At 42.6% G+C, this 17,651-nt stretch overlaps 1 protein-coding gene across 1 annotated transcript in view; it reads left to right on the forward strand.

Moving 5' to 3' along the window:
* The first annotated feature begins 12,910 nt into the window (after positions 1-12,910).
* fbn2b (fibrillin 2b) overlaps positions 12,911-17,651 on the forward strand; it is a 66,793-nt gene continuing 62,052 nt past the window's right edge. The window contains exon 1 of the mRNA XM_073477020.1: positions 12,911-13,187. Within this exon, the coding sequence (XP_073333121.1) occupies positions 13,009-13,187 (179 nt within the window). The 5' untranslated portion in view covers positions 12,911-13,008. The remainder of the gene's footprint in view (positions 13,188-17,651) is intronic.

Genomic DNA, 17,651 nt, shown 5'->3' on the forward strand with positions numbered 1-17,651 from the left:
CACACACACACACACACACACACACACACACACACACACACACACACACACACACACACACACACCAGTGCAAACAGCCACACGCTGTGTTTTGACCGAAGGGCATGACGTTTTCTGGAACCTCTTGCAAATGCTGTCTTACTATTATTATTATCATTATCAAAATATTAATGTTATGACTATGTTCTTACACACAACAATGATTTGCAGTTGTTCAACAAGTTGAGCCATGTTCTCTGGGAACTGTAAAAAGGGCATTCTGCAAAATGTAGGAAATCCGTACTTAACGGAGTAAATGAGTTGTGTCGAGGCAAAGTTCACAGCGCACAAAGGTAAATTACAACATTTCATCACAAAATAACATCGTGGGTTGAGGATAATTCATGGTAATAGTGTACAAGGTTTCTTTATGTGCTTGAGCATGTAAAGCCCAAAGGAATAACAGAGCAAAACCCCCAACGCCAGTGTAAAGAGGTAATGTTGAAAAGTAAGGATAAAAGAGGCAGTGAAAAATCTAATACTTGTCCACAGGTCACAGAGAGAGAACATACTCCCGGACTTAAACATTTCAATGTTATGTTCAAGCCTTGTGAGTAAATCTCAACTTTTTAAATTTTAACATAAATTTAAGTCTATTGAAACACGAGACTACGGTAAATTTCAGTCCATACAGGTATATATGTACCTCAGAATCGGGCAAATTACGGCTCGACTGGAATGCAGATGACAAGTTTATGGCACTCCTAAGTGAAAACATTTTAAGCGTTGGGGAGGAGGAAGGACATATCAAAGTTGTTACACTCAGTTTTTGTTTTGACAGATTGTTCCGAGATCCAGACACCAGCCCCGACCTCCAAGAGTCAACGACAGGGGGAGGAGAAGGATTAGGCTCCATTTTTCAACCTTTTCCTTTTTAACTCAACGGCATAAGTCATTTTCAAGGACCACACCTCAGTTTGGACTGCCTCAAACTCACCGCAGAGTCTGGGCCTGGGGATGAGGGTTTTATTGGAAATGGCAAAAAAAAAAAAGAAAAAAAAGAAAAGAGATTTGAAGTTGCATAGCATTACAGTAAAGTGGGTTACACATTCCCTGATGCAAACCCAATGGATTCACATGTTTTAAAACAGCAACACATGTTTGGTTAATTTTCCCCTCACTATTTACTTTTGGTTTTAAAATGATTTGATTTCATTTTGCAACCATAACTTCTGGGCTTTAAATCATGGAATATGCTTGATTGGTAGAGAGGGAAAGTGGGATCGGTTGTGTGGTAAGGACACGTCGGGGAGGTATTTTATGTCTGAAAAGACTGAGTCTGTCAGAGAACATATTTCAATTTTTTGGTTAAAAGAAACCCTGTGAATCTTTAGAAAATGTTCTTGGATGTGAGGGTGGTAGATGGTTTATATATGAGAGTGAAGAGAGTCAGATAATTAACTCACATCCCTGCCCGATGAGCGTCTAACATACATCCCTGTGCCGGGTTCAGAAGGAGCTGGGACTTGCGTGAGGTCATTTTTCAGTTTACAGTTTTAAGTTGCCAGGCAACCAAGGAGAGGTTCTGGGAAGTAACTGGTCCCAGCCAAGAAATAGTCCAGCACGTAAACTGATCGATCACCAGTTTTCATATCTCAGTTTTTGTAGGGATTAACCAAATGGGATGAAATGTGTTGATTAGTAAGCTTCAGAGGTGTTGTAGGTGCTATTTCCACCGTGTTTCCACGAAGCTAAGCTAACTGGCTGCCTGCCACCGACAGGCACCGACCTTCTCAGCTACGAAAGTCTTGGCCAGAAAGTGAATACAGTAAGCACATCTCCCAAAATTCCCCCCAAAACTTTTGCCCTACAAGCTGAGTGTCATCACTTTTTTACAGTACATGTTATTGACCGAAATGAGTAATATTGCCTATGAATTGTCTGATAAATGGAGGCCCTGGCCCGTCACAGAGCAGCCATAAAGTGCATGTGACTGAGTGGACAGGGAAACTACAGCACTCACCGCTCCCCCGCAGCCAACTTTACACTTGGAGCGAGAAATGACCTCACCTCGTCCAAGTCCCAGGCAGCTCCCCCAAAGTTTGAACAGGAAACAGGGAGAACACCACCCCTGCCCAGCTCCTTGTGCTCATTACCACACTCCCAAAGAGAAAACATCAACATTTGAGAAAAGTATGGAACCTGAAAATGAAAGGTTTAATTAAAAGAAAACACAGGCCTGTCGTCTGTGGATTTAAAACACATACTACTTGTAACATGAGCAAACAGGAGATAAACAGTTCATCCGAACCTCTGTTGTGAATTTTCAGTCTGTGAATTCCAGCCGTTGTTTGGATTCCTCTGAGAGGGAATGTTTTATGCTCCTTTGAAAATACAAAAGACATTGCGCACATCTGAAAGCCATTAGCCCAAACTCAAACTGTTAGCAAGCAGTCTGAGGATTCTTTCCGCTCTCTTGGAATCTCGCTACATTTCTCTCTTTGCCTCTTTTCTCTTTTCATTTCTTTCTTTTTTTCACGGGCCCCAACCTCTGTCTTTTGCAGTTACAAGGGTTATGGAATTTCAGAACTCTTATCCAGAAAGTCTCACTCCACGGCCCACTAAAACCAAAGTCGTATCATACACATCAACCTCTCTCCATCCCTCTCCCTGCTGTATGTTTTAACAGTCATTTAACCGTGCACAAACGAGCTGTGCGCCGTTACAAAGTGCTCTACCTCTGGGGAACAACATCACGTGTATACCCGCCTCCTTCTCTCCTGATTCCCACAAAGCAGGCAGGGGACATGTGAGGCAGGTCTTTCCCTCCTCCTCATCATCCTCTGCAGCCTAACCTCGCATAAATGGACCAATGTGTTTGTGTGCTGTTTTATGAGATCACATATTCTCATCCCCCCTTGAACACTGCCATTCTTTGTCTCCACTCGTGTTATACTTTGAAGTTCTACATTCCTCTCCCACTGCATCACCGGGGCAGCACAGCTGCACAAGGCCAGGTCTTTACAGAGCCAAGCAGAGCAACGCTCCGGGTAAGGTGAGGCAAGAAATGCCTGCCTTGGAAGAAAATGATGGAAAGACGAGGTAGGAAGGGGGGCAAGCGTGAGAGACGGAAAGGAGGAGTTGAATAGAATAATTTGGAAAAGGAGGCTGAGACGAAGAAGGAGGTGCCCTGCACGTGAGGACACATTGAGGGCTATCTCTCTCTATCTATCTATCTATCTATCTATCTATCTATCTATCTATCTATCTATCTATCTATCTATCTATCTATCTATCTATCTATCTTGATTGTGGGTTTCCACTTAATGTGAGCTTGCGTGTGTTTGTTTGTGTATGTGTTTTAAATGTTTTTTTTTTATGTGTGCGGTGCAGCAATCATATTTTCATCCACCCAGGGGAAAACCACCAGTGGACCGCAAGATTCCCAGCTTGGATCATCTCTTCACCCAGTCACACTCCACCCTGACCCCACAGGCTCTGACCACAAACCCCAAGACCATGATGACACTACGAAAACAACCTCTAATCCCTCAACCCCACCTTACCACACACACACACACACACTTTGCATGCACACACACACCTCCACGCTCCCATGACCTCAAGGTTACCCTCTGCCAAATCATGCTACGAGCTAGAGAGACCGAGAGTGAATAGTCAATATGGAAAATGGGAACTGTGACAGTCAGTGATGCACATTTGAGGGATTTGAAGCTCCAGTGAGCCTTGTCATTGCCTCATTTGACTTTCTTATAGCAAAGAATGAAAAGAAATCTTCAAAACAATCCCATTTTCTCCTGCAACGCCTGTTTCTTTCACCGCACAGACTAAAATGACCTTAAACTTCTTTTACACATCATAATCTCTCCTCTTAGTGTAAATACACTGCAAATCTCTAGTGAAACACACTATGTAATGAAACAGTATGGTCAACTAGGAATTGGTTGAATGCTAATGTTAGCTAATCGGTCATCAAATATGTTGCTTTACCCATCCAGATGTGGTGAAATGATAACATATTTTTAGATTTCCTACGTTTATATGACTTGCAAGATTGAACACAGCAGCATATTATTATACAAGCTTTTGTGCTTCCTACCCTGAGCTTGATATCAGAGAAAAATAGCTGCCGTGTGAATATGGTCCACAGTATGGCACAGAATAAAGGACAAAATTAATATTACTGAGAAGCAGAGCAGAGGCTATATCCTTGCCGAAGCCATGTACTGATCTAGCCAATGATAAGCTGGCTCTGTTAACTGAGAGGCCGGTAGTCGGAAATGTGAAGCCGACTATTCATTGGACCATGGCGAAGCAACCCACTGGATCAGCTACTGCCTCGGCTGTTAAGTGTGAAGGCCTGACTATGAAAGACCAGGTGGAGTCAGTCACTGCCAAGATGGCGACGGCTCGAACCACAACACTGAGCCTCACAATGGCTCTTCAGAAACCTATGGATGACGTCACGGAGACTACGTCCATGTGTTATACAGTCTATGGAGCTAACACTAGCCTAGCTGAAACATAATTTCCTTGGTGCGTATCCAGCTTCCCCACCCGAGCAAGGACGTGTGATTTTTCTAAAAGGTCAATGTGGAATATTTTTGCATCAGACCTGAGGCAAGACGTTTTAGAGTGACTGCACATTTGAACGCCTCATAAAAGCAAAGGTATTCAGCGCATTCATATCACTTTACATCTTTTTTTTTAGAGTTGTCAGCCTTGTCGTCAAAACATCTTTTTATGTCAGAACCCTTTCTCAAGACAGGATTTTTTATGTATGTATGCCTGCGGGAACCTCTATAAAGAACGAATAATGAGCTTTAGTGTATTATATTTTACATCATGAAGGAGACTATAGCATTCTGCATGTAATTCACGTTTGTTGCCCCCTCAGGGACAACTGGAGCTAAAATACATAGCTATATAAAAAAACTACTTATGGAAACAAAAATTCAAATCCTTTAAAATGATTTCCTCCGGCACAGTCCCGCCTGCGATGACCCACAAACGCACCGGTTCACCCCTATGGACGGCAGTGCAGTATGACTAATTCTGGCCATGAACCTCTCCCTGCAGAGAGGCTGTCATGGAAGTGATTTGGCTCAGCGATGGCTCTCCTGGCTGAGCTAAAGACAATCTGAAAGCCCCCGTCAGGCTCTGGTGGTCTCTCATGGTTCTGTCTTTGAGCGCTGGGAGAGATCAGGCATCGCTTCAAGAATTCAACAAATACACAAGTATGAGTGTAGACAAAAGTTTGCACACACTTACACGCAAAGAAACGGAGACAGTTGCATCATAACGCATCCTCCTATCAGTGACTGATACTGATAATCAAAGCTGACAATTGTGGAACCTGAGTGAGGCGTGGGATTTTAGGAGAGGCGGGTGTATGTCTGTGTGTTAAGTGTGTATCTATGTGTTCATGTGAGGACAATGCAATCCTCATCTGGTTTCTGTACCACTGAGCCCCCACATTTCTGCTCTCACTGGGCCAGTCACATGTAATAATAATGCAGTCTGGTCCATGTAAAACAAATGACTTGCTTTTTCATCAACGTGAGCACATGCAGTCACCACAGCGCTCACCACAAGTCTCACTTGGCCCATTTTTCTTTCAAACATTAAATCTTCATCTTCTTATCTTGAGCACACATGCCCTTGTTTTTTGTGTGTTTGCGCTGCCGATTGCATCCAAAAACCAAACCTCCAAACATGAATCTAGCGCACAAACAAAAACATCTTCTCTCCTACTTTGATCACCACGATTTGGAAAAATCAGTGACATCGCGAGGCCGCACCGCTCTGCTCCTAAAGCCATGTGTATTTACCTTAGGGTGGATGTATGGTGTGTCTGCGTGTGTGAAAGTTTACATACGTGTATACAAATGTGTGCGCTGGAAAAGAAAGAGATGGGAGACAAGTGAGCGGAGGAGAAAAAGGGGAAGGGAGGGCCAGTAAAAGTATTTCCCCGGGCTCTGAAAGTACAATACACACAGACAGTGGTGTGTTTTCACTGTAGCCAGATTGCTGCTCGGCGAAATGTGGTTCTATTTAGAAGAGAGAGGGAGGGACTGCTGGGAGAGAGAGAGGGAGGGAGGGAGTAAAGGGGGGACACACAGATACGCACATACACATAAATGAGCTGAAATGCTCCAACTCTCTGTTCCTATCCATCCCAGTCTTTTCGTGGTGTCAGTGTGAGACTGTGAGACTCCCTAAGAGCTTCTGCAGCACACTACAAATCATCCTGCATGACTCCGCTGCATGTTGAAGGCTGATCTTACAGCAGCCTGCATGTTCCCCATTAGAATGAATGGCCTTGTTCAATAGGGAGAAGTTTGAGGGGCTACGAACATGCAGTTGTATTTTGTGTTCAAGAGTGAATATAGTGATGCTAAGATCTGATTTAAGGAGAGTTTCTCTGGTTATTTTCGCTGTTTTTAATTCACGTGATGTCAACAAAGCGGAACACTCATTTATCAATGGGCTCAATGTGGAAATGTTCATGTTCTCAAGTAAAAGTTAAAGACATCCCCTAGTAATTAAAAGTGGTTTTATCTGTTCCCCAGAAATTATAGTTCCTAAACCCCCCCACATTCAGTCTGCCAAGTCCTGCAGAGACATAAAGCATATGCACATGTTTGTAATTACCAAACTTTGTTAATCTTTGTCTTGAAAAAGTGGCCGAAGACATTACGACAAAACATCTAAGCCCTTTCAGGCTCGACAGAGGATGTCGGAGAAAATAAATAAGAGTATTGCCAGGTAGCCTTCAGGTCTACATAATACCCCATTGTGCAAAAAACTATTTATGACCCTTACGAAACCTGTGTGTGTGTGTGTGTGTGTGTGTGTGTGAGGGGATGATTCGAGTGTCGCTGTCCACAGTCGTTGCCCTCCAGAGAGGTTTCAAGTGGCCGACAAGGTCTCCCCACAATGATAACCATTGGTTCTTTTCAGGTTCTTTTACGGCCTGATAAGAACCACTGGCTTCTTTGCTTCTTCCTCTGTTGGAACAATCATTGGTCGTTCCTTTGGCTACCAAGTTTTCAGAGGGGTTAGTTTCATGGTTCGGTAACTGTACAGTAACTGTGACATGTGCATGGTAAAATGCTTCAGGCTGTGTTCACACCAAACCGGACGTTGGGACGAAAACGTCAGTCCTCCCATTCATTTGAACGTGAATATAGTGTGTTGTGTGGCTGCGGCGGTGCAGTCAGCAGGGGATGACCAAAAAACTGCAGCAGCAGCACAGCGAAGAGTTGAAACAGAATCAAGTTTTGGAGAAACACAACGCGATGTCATGTTGTGGTGGCCAGCCAGCAATCAGACTGGAAGATACCCACGGGAAGACCGAACAATGATATTCACCATGATGTTGCCTCGCTTGGTTTATTTTGGATTCCCAGCTTTGACGTCTGTTTCTGACTTACAGTCTATGCTGCAAAAATAGCAATACCAAGAAACTCCTTTTGGTTTGTGTCCATTTGTTTCAGGAACAGGAAATGGAGGAAAAAGCCAGCGACAGGGGTTTACGTTCTTCTTCTTCTACTTTTTTGTTGCTTAATGATGGTTGGCAAACTGCTTTTAGGTGCATTACTACCACCTTCTGGGTTAAAGTTCACAATGAAACAGTAATGACACTGCCACACTGCCGTACAACCCTACACTAAATACAGCCTTAAACTACGATCCTCCAATGAAATTATCCAGGTATTTCATATCAGTCATATCCCACACCTAGAGAAGTTTATAATTTTGACAGGAAAATTTGTGGAGTCAATAAATGAAAAGCTTTGGTAATTCGGTGTTAATGTCCAGATCAAATGTTGCACATTTGCAGTTACAAATGGACACATGTTGCTCAAATGTTCATGTCCCGTGAAAAGTAATGTAACTTCTTTGAGGAAAGTTTGTCGACAGATGTCACACTGAATGTGCAATAACAACAATTCTGTTGTGGTGATGCTTCGATTAAGATTATTGTAGTATAAAATTAAAGGATAAGTTTACCCAGAAATGAAAAATACAGTCATTATCTACTCAGCCTTGTGCCGATGGAAAGTTGGATGTAGCTTCATAGTCCGCAAGACATTTCTGGAGCTTCACAGCAAAACAGAGAAAAAAAATATAAAATGTCTCCATACAGCACGTTTGGTGTAACCCAAGTCAGCGTAATCCCCAAGATCCCTTATTGATTTGAAAGATGTTATTTACACCCTTTTTTAAGCCAAGCTAAGAGCGTTAGCGGGTACCCTGTCTGAAGTGGGTGCATGAGCTCGACTATGTGTTGAGGGTGTAAATAATGTCTTCTCAAATCAATTTGGGACCTCGGGGGTTTCAAGGGAGACTTGGATTACTCCACATGAGCTGTCTGGAGCCATTTTATGTTTTTTTCCTAGCTTGTTTCTTCACTTTACTGTGAAAACACGTCCCCATCTTCTTCAGTTGTTTAAGAGATGCTGCAACACTGTTTTGCTGTGAAGCTCCAGAAATGTTTGACTGACGGACTTTTCATTTTTTGGGTGGACTTATCCTTTTACTCACTGAAACAATGAATTTACACCAACAACAGGCTCATGTTTTCTGAGTTCACTCGAGCCTGCAGCGTCTCCTCTCTGGAGCCACATTGAGCCGTGTTTGTTGAGAGCGGTGGGATCAGCGCAGTTAGGTGGAAGCGTTTGAGATGTGCTCAGCTGTCCTCACCAATATACCACCCAGATGGCCACTCTCTCAATGTTAACTTCCTATCAGCACTTGTGGCAACAAAGCACAAGGATGTGTCAATCACAAGCACCAGCGGGCTGAGGCAGTAAATAGCAGGACTATTTGAATAGCAGGCGTAAATGCGACACGCTGTGACAGACAACATGCTCTTTGTCATCTGGTTTAGAAGTGTGTCGACTTTTAATTCCTGCCAAATTAAAATATTTCAACTGGTCGCAATCCATTTAATACTTGTATTTCTCTCTGTAATCATGAGGCACCATGACCTCTTCACTCATCCTATTGTTTTTTCATTGTTGGGTACTTCTCCACATGTTTATGCTGATGCAAATGCTGCCTGGCAGTCATCACATGCTCTTATCTCATCACTGAGGTAGCCTCAAGGAGTGTTTTTTTGCAGAGTGATGATAGTGGATCCATGTTAGCACACAGTGTGGAGGTTTAGCTGCTTGGACCCTGTTATAACAACTCTAGGAGTCTTGAGGAATGTGGGTTTGTCCTGCAGTCCGTTACTACCCCCTCTCTCCCTCTGTCTCTGCCTCACTCTGTGTCCCCTCCCCTCTCCCAAACAGGGCATTTCCCTAACTTTTCTCTTTTTCTCACAAGGCTATAGTTCAATATTCCATTCTGGGGCACATATCCTGTCTCAAATTCAAGACTCTGGGCTCCTCGACGCCAAGGCACTCCGATTGTTGCAAGGTATTGTGCGCATTAGTGATCTGTTGACTGCAGTACAATCAAGTTATCAATGGCTTTGATTGTGACTATTGTTTTGGGATTGTCTCTTTATGTGCATGTCTGTTAGGTAGATAGAAGATTAAGATGCATGATGTTGGATTTTAGAAAAGTCATCAGGGTGAAAGTCAGATGCTGTACTTTTTATTTTTACCGGCTTTTTTTGAGAGTGCACGAAAGAAAAAGAAAAAAAAAAAACAGGTCACGTTTTACACTTTGATTGCTGCCTCTGTTTGAGTTTTCATACTTCGGGAGAAGTTTTCCTGGCAAGTTAAGCGGAATTAAAAAAACAAAAACAAAACAAAACTGCTATTTCCCCATTTGGGATTAAGAGGAGCTGATGTTGCGGTTTTTGCTTCCATTCATAAAGTTGCGGTGACATGCAGAGCTCGACTCACTGCTGCAAGAAAAACACTTTTGTCTTTCTGTCAACTTGCAATAAACGACTCGAGTGGCTGTTTTAGGCTGTTCAGGCGCCGCAGACGGAGCTTTTTGTTCATCCTTCATGCACTTGAAAGTGTTTCTGCGGTTCTCAGTTGCGCTTTTTCAGTAAACTTATCCAACTGTGCGGGTTTTTTTTTTTTTTTTTGCAGGTCTGATTCCTCTGGGAACTGAAGCTATAAACTTATGCTGGGATGTTTTTTTGATTGCGACACACGTGTTGTCGTGTGGACTCAGGTTTAGAGGACGTGTTGATGAGCTGATGAGCTGATGGATGTTTTTACCTGCGGTATCTTGACAGCACTGCTTCCACTCGGTCACTGCTCATGCATTTCTTTTGTTCGGCATTGATCCCGCCTCCATTCACTTCTCTTATTGCAGGCAGCTAAAGCCAACTTTTCTGAGTGTTTAAGTGGAAACATCTTTTTTTTTTTTTTTAAATTACACATTCATATAAAAGCTTAAATACGCCTCTTTGTCTTTGCCATAAAGAAAAGGGGAAAAAAGTGAAGTGTGGAATAATTACAGGCAATTAAGTTGATATTAGCAGCTCTTGATTTCCATGTCTTCCTGTCTAGTCCCTGTCTTGCCAACCACTTTTCTTCTCTCTGCATGCTTGAGTGAGCTCCCGGCTCATCTATCTCTCATCTTCCATTAAAATTAATCTGAGTCAGTTGGATGTTGGGCCATATTTATTTTCCTGTCTTTGTCCAGGCCAGATCTATATTGTGGTCGGACCCCTGGCTTTGGAGGGCTGGAGGCTGGGTCTGTTGAGGTTATATATCACCAGGGGCCCACAGTTCACTCTCAAACCTGTGGTCTATAATGAGGTGGAGAAGAGAAAATAAACCTCATGGCTGTCCTGTTCAGTTGGACTCTAGATGTTTTTTCAGTTTAATATACCCTAACGCAGTTAGGACAGGCTTGTTAGACTATATAGGCTATGTATGGGGGTTAGGAAATCCCCAAATAATTCAATTAAGAAGACTCCATAAATCAGATAACTAATAACTACGAATAATCTAATTTTGTGCCTTTGTATGGATGAGTCTAACAATTAAGTCTCCCCACTTTTTGCTCAGATTGTTCTGTGTGTGATGGAGAGAGAATTGACCATTCAGCTCATACCCCGGTCCTCTGACCTGCCTCTCTGGTGCCCCCTAGGCAAAAGGCTGTGATCGAGGGCAGTGTTTCCTAATCTTCTGGCTTCTGACCCTATCAGTCGCAGCAATGTCAGTTTAGTTACCCCTGTCACAGTTATCATATATGACATTGGAGTGAATATGGACTCTATTTAAAAAAAGAAAAATGTAAGTAGTTCAAGTAAAGTCAGAAAAACAGATAATCTATCATCTAAAAACCACTCAGGTATATCTTGCAACCTCATGGGCAAGGCTGTAGCCATGGAGTCACCATTATCATACACAAAAACTTTCACAATCGACACATAGCCCAGATAACGCTCATATTTCATTAAAAGTTTTCCACTTTTTAATACATTTTAAAGTAATGAAACAGACATACAGTGTTTGACGGCGATTGGTCCCACCCATCCAGTCAAGCAGTGGCTTATTCTTGGGTATGGCAACACCATTTGGACAAACCATGCACAGAACAGCAGTATACCAATATTGAAAACGGTTGTAATAACAGACATTGATAACAGATAGATGGAGGCTTGAAAATAAGAAGCCATTATGCTGAAAACATTGAGGTATAGAAATTCAGAGGCTTCTTTGTTGTACAGTGGCTCACAGGGCAAAGACAATCTCACCATTTAAACATGTTTCTATGATGTTATATCCTTATTAATATCCCTTTTAATGACCATAAACATTAAACATTCATGAGCGTGTCTCTCTGATCAGTTTATGACTTCTGTCTGTAGTCTGTAGTCAGTTCTACATACAGTTTTTGGTGTCTGTGGAGTGATAAACCACTTATGAGACTGCTTTGAAGCACAGTATAGTGAAAACAGATTGCTGGAAGTCAGGGTTTAAGTGTCTCTTCTATTTCCTTGCATTTTCTTCTTTATTCACCCCACAACTCATGTGTTTTCCCTTTTCTCAATACAACCACCAAGCATGTCACAAACAAAAAAATCAAGTCAGTGGATATCTCCATTGCAAAGCATTTTACTGGAGAATTGTTTGGTGGCCTGTTCGCAACGTGTTTAAGGTTGGAAAATGTATGGGAATGATTTAAGGGTGAAATTCTTTGGTCTGTTTCTGGTCTGATCAATCATTAACCACCGGGGCTTCATGTACCCCAGGGGTTTGGCTACTTCTGCGATTTCCATGGGGTATGTAGAACGCTCATGTAGGTTAATTACCTAGTTAAGTTACAGTAACCAGCAGACTGCCCATCAAACTGCGTCAGTGGTAACGCATTAATCATGTGTGCAAATTAACAGCATGAAAACTAGTCATTGAGTACAAGAGAAGCTAACTAGCCTAATTAAGCTTAAAAATGATGAGGCTGCTAATGGGTACCCAGTTGAAATAGCTAGCTAGAAGTACTGGATACACAGTTAATGGCTAAAAGAAGCAATACGGTAAAACTTTTGTATGATAAGTTCGCTAACGGTAACTAAATGTAATAAAAATGTTGACATACTTTGCTAAAGGTAGGCTTAATGAATAAACAGTTAGCTAGCATTAGCTAAAGTATTGGTCAAAATAGCCTAGTTAGCTATTGTTAGCTAAAAGAAATGGATAAATAGTTGAAATAGCTAGTCTTAGCCAAAAGTAATGGATAAATAGTCTAAATAGTTAGCTAGTGTTAGCTAATGGATAAATGGTCAAACTGTCTAACCTCTGACACTCTAAGCAATGTTAGTTTTTTTTTTCTGGGCATTTCTGGACATTTCTATATGAGTATAGTTTATACATACAAGTACGTTTGATAAGTCTCTTTGTGTTTCAACTGATTCTTAGCTGATATTTGCTTTCTTCCTCTGTCTAGCCCCTTCTCTGGAGTGCCAGGACTTGATCTGGATCCAGGTCTAGATCCCTCTACTCAGCCTGGGTCCATAAGTGGAACAGAGAGCCTGTGAGTGTTAAAACGCAAGTGCTACGGTTGGAGGGATAGCCAGACCGACCAATGGGATCAGGGAAGCTGGCTCAGGTGTTGCTGGGATGGGCAGCCATGTGTCTTTCGGCGGTCCATGTGGCTGGTGCTCAAACTGGGGATGGACCGTTCCAAGCTAGCAGATTCACCGGCACTGTGGACCAGAGAGAGGTGCAGCGGGTTCGACGCCGTGGCCAGGAGACACTGAGAGGGTAGGGATGAAAATCTATGTGTGTGTGTGTGCCACTGTCTTGAAATCCCCAAAAAGTTTGGTATACATTTTTCTTAATGTAGAAGAGCGCTGAAATAAAGTACATTAAGTTTGATTTGCATACACAACTCAGAGCATTTGCAGTATCTGGAGAAGGTTTAAGATGTAACTGTCTTTCCCCTCTCTGCGTTCCTGGCAGCTCTCTTTCAACTGCTGTGCTTTCTGGGCCGAGGCCAAGCTCGCCTTATACCAAATTATGCTGCTGAATACTACCACATTGTTTTCTCAAAAACAGCACATGTTCGACCTTACAGGCTGCTTTCCACACTGAAATCTCCCTGTGCTTACAGCAAATTGACATTTTCATGGGAAAGGGAAGAAAAAGCAGCTTTCTATACATCTCTGATGAGTGAAAAACATGACCCAGATTCCCCAGAGTGTATTAGTTAAGCTGGATAAAGTAGTTCAGGACTGCTGTGGGGAGATTCCTGGCCCCAGTGTTTTAAGTTGAGGCAGCCAGGAGGGGAAACGGTGCGTTGGAACATACATGTATGCATGTGTGTGTGTTTTTAAAGGTGTTGTTCATTTGAGTGTCTGTATGCGGGGAGTATCCAGTGTAATGAGCTACAGGGGTCACATCACCTCTCACCAGCTGCAAACCCCCCTCCTCCGCGCCTTCTCTCTCCTGCAGTCCATCTCTTTCACTTTGTTACCTAAACACCATGAATCTGGGCGTTGGATGTGATATGTCAGTGCGGCAGCGAGTTTTCACTGTATATTTCGCCACTTCTCGAAAAACAAAGGATGTTTTGTTGGGCCCCCGTTTTCACTGTCTGCATCAGTTATTCCAATCAGACTCCCATCTGTCGCAGCTTACGGCTCCCCCAGTGCCAAGCCACAGGAAATGAGGTATTCGTATCACCCGAGGGGGGTATGAAAAGGGGCATTTGTTTCAGTGCTGTAGGTGACAAAGCAGCAGAAGGAATAACGGGGGCAGGAAAAAGTATGAAAGAAAGAGAGCACATGAGGAAATCAGAGATGAGATGAAGAAGAAATTGGGAGCAATGGGGAGAGAGATAGAGAGAAGTAACAGAAGTCAGTGAACTGTATTCAGTTGTGGCTTATTAATAGTGCAGGTTAAAGCTCACATAGCGTCACAGAACTGGTGTTTTCTCTATAAACATATTCACCGATGGCTCCTGCTGCGTAATAGAAATAGATTTGTCTGCCTTGTCGCTCGTTTTGTTTAATATGGAAGGCATTCGGCCATCATAAATAAAGAAAATCGCCCTCCTTCTGCATGTGGACATATTCTAAAAAATACAATTATACCAGAGTTTAGACTCTAACGACCATTGTACCGTCACAGCCACCGTGACAAAGCAATTTTGTCTGACACATGCATTGTGCCACAACAGATTAAATACATGATCCGACTGAGCAATAACTCACATTCACAGTTTGTCCAACACACAGAGGAGAGAGAGCAGAAACCAGGCTACCTTGCACAATAGCTTATTATTCCCATCGACCTGTGTGCGATTTCATGAGAACATGCAACAAAAGCCTGCAGACTTTTTCCATTACATTGTTAAATTCTGGAAACACGACTGTGTCAGGAATGAAAAGCCCACGTAGTGATAGTTTTGTGTACCAAAGTAAAAAAAGGTAATGAGATTAGCATTAGCAAGCATCTTTGAAACTCGTGGGTATGTTAAGCTCTGTTTGCAGCGCTGGGCTTCGAGCCAGTACAAGTACCTCAAACCAGAGTTTTGACAAAACGTTCGACATCTTTTTGATTTATTTTTATTGGATTTGTAGGTGTTGCCTGGTAACTGTCGCGAGAATTACTCACATTAAAGCGCCTCCCCTGTGCTGCGACAGGCCGGCCAAAGCAAATATATCTCATGTGTTGAATTTATTTTCAGTTGCTGTCTGAGTGTTGTTGGCTGAAAACAATCGCAGTTAATCCGAAAGTGGGTAAAATGACTCTTCATGTGTCATCTGACCACCTCTGGACAGATGTAGTGTGAGGAAATAACATTTGTGATGAGTAAGTGTTTTGGCTTTGTGTAATCTCTAAGGGCCAAATGTTTCTTACACAGGAGTTGTTGAATTTTACTACAACTCATTCACCCCAAAACATGCAGCCCAGGCGTGTGTCTTACTGTAACTGTAATGCTTTCATGAAAGAGTTGCAGCAGTAGACTGTCAGTAACTCCTCATAGGTTTCGCAGATTCTCCATGTGGGAGATGGAGGGAGGTTAGTGTAATGATGGTCATTATGCTGGCCTTGGGCTGGGGTGCAGTGTTTATTTGCTGGCTAGAGCTCCATATCCCCTGGTCTGTCTCTGGTAGCACTGGGCCTGATTCTGAATGACTCTGATTTATTGGCTCCCACTGCAGCCTGGCATCAGTCCACTCAAGGGGTGGTATCTGATCAGACCCTAGGCTGGCTGGCTGGCTGGCTGGCTGGCTGGCAGGTCCGCTTTACTTGATTGGTGATTGAATGTCTGGTTGGTAGAATGAAAGAAAAGCGTGAGACGAACGTCTTGCTTTTGATTTCACTCTCTGAAAGATTTGATATTTATAGTTTAATAAGATCTTTTGTGTGTAAGAGTTGAAGAATTCTGCCATTTCATTTTTTTTTTTAGCAGCCACCCACTTTATTAACTTACTCCAGCTTGGCCCCAGCGTTACCCAGCTCTGCTGAGGAGAGGGACGCCTTGGACGCTGGCTAACTTGGCAGACAGTCAGCCCGAAAGCAGAGAATTACATTCAGCCTCTCAGGTCCCTTCCAGGATAATGTCAGTACCACCCTGATGGATGGGGTTCTGTATTTACTGTCTGCCTTGGCATGTGCCTAATTTGAAAGAGAATAAGGAGAATTAAAGAGTTGGATGTCACAAGGCAACATCAACCTACAGTATCTGAGTGTTTGGACGACAGAGTAAAGAACAAAGCTAGAGAAGAATTTATATTCAGGATGAGTGAACAATTGCCAGTTTCCCTTTCTGTTTTATGTGCATTAGGTTCCATTTTAGGTTTTTATGGGTCTACATTTTATGCTGACTGTACGAGCAGGCTAAGACTGAGCTGTAAAGACGGGATTATCTGGGACAGCTGATTGGCATGTGGTCAATAATAAAATGGTTTCTACTTAATGTCAGACTGTATAAAAAGAATCAGCCGTCAGTTTACTTCCCAAAACTGACATATGCACAGAAAAGCAAAATGCGCTCATTTTGTATTCACGTAAAGTCATGAGCTTATTTATGTGCAGATTTGATTTACAGTTACTTCTGCTAGACGCCACGTCATCATAACAGCTGATCAGAAACAATATCAGCTTTGCCACAAATCATTTTAGATCAGCGGTAGGAACAACAGAACAATAAACAAATATCCCCTCTGGGGTTTGTGTGGTAGACCACAGTTTAGTGTTATTGTGCTATACAACTCTATCTCCTCATCACAACCCACACCACCGCAGCATTCAATGATTTACAGTAGGTTCTTGTAAGTGCCCGTCTCTGTTAAACTGACAGCGATGTCTACAATAGTCCTCTTTGTCTCTGTTTCACAGTTCAGCTCATTTTAATTCTTTGATGGCGTCACTTTAGCAAGAAGATGCTGCCAAGATTATCCCTGATTATCCCTTTTCCCTCCTTCAATCTGGCCGTCCTTCTTTCCCCATTTGTTATCATTTTTACGTCCTCCCTGTTAGGGCTGTCTCTAATGATTATTTTCATAACAATTATTCTTCATGATTAATCAATTAATTGTTTAGTCTGTAAAATGTCAAAAGATTATGAAAAGTGACATCTTCAAATTGCTTCTTGGATCTTGTCCATCCACGAGTTATTTATCATTTACTACGATAAATAAGGAAGAGAAGCTGCAAATCCTCACATTTACGAAGCTGGGACCAACAGATGTTTGACATTTGTGGTTGAAAAATCAAGTCCAGTCAATTTTATTTATATAGTCCAAAATCACAATCACATTATCTCAGTGGGCTTTACTGTCTGCACAGTGAAAGACATCCTCTGTCCTTTACCTCCCGGGCAAAACCTCCTGTAGCAGGGAAAACAAAATGGAAGAAACCTCAGGAAGAACCACAAATAACTAAGACAATGAATCAATTATCAAAATAGTTGGCAGTTCATTTTCTCTTGAACAACTAATCGACTAATCGCTGCAGCTCTACTCCCAGTGGTTTCTGTTTCTGTAGTTTGGTCATTCTCTCCACATTCCTTCATCATCCCCCCTCAATCTGATAGAAGAGCAACAGGCCCAGGTGTTGCTCGAGGCAGCAATACGTAACAGTTCTGCTGAGGGGGGTCAGATGCCAGGCAGATGAACTTTGACCTATGACCAGTACAGCGACACACACACATACACGGACACAGACACCTGACCTCATGGGGCCCTAGCAACTGTGAACTTCTGGTGTGTGTCTTTA

This window comes from Pagrus major, chromosome 11 (assembly GCF_040436345.1).
Source record: "Pagrus major chromosome 11, Pma_NU_1.0".
In the NCBI taxonomy this organism is placed as follows: Eukaryota; Metazoa; Chordata; class Actinopteri; order Spariformes; family Sparidae; genus Pagrus; species Pagrus major.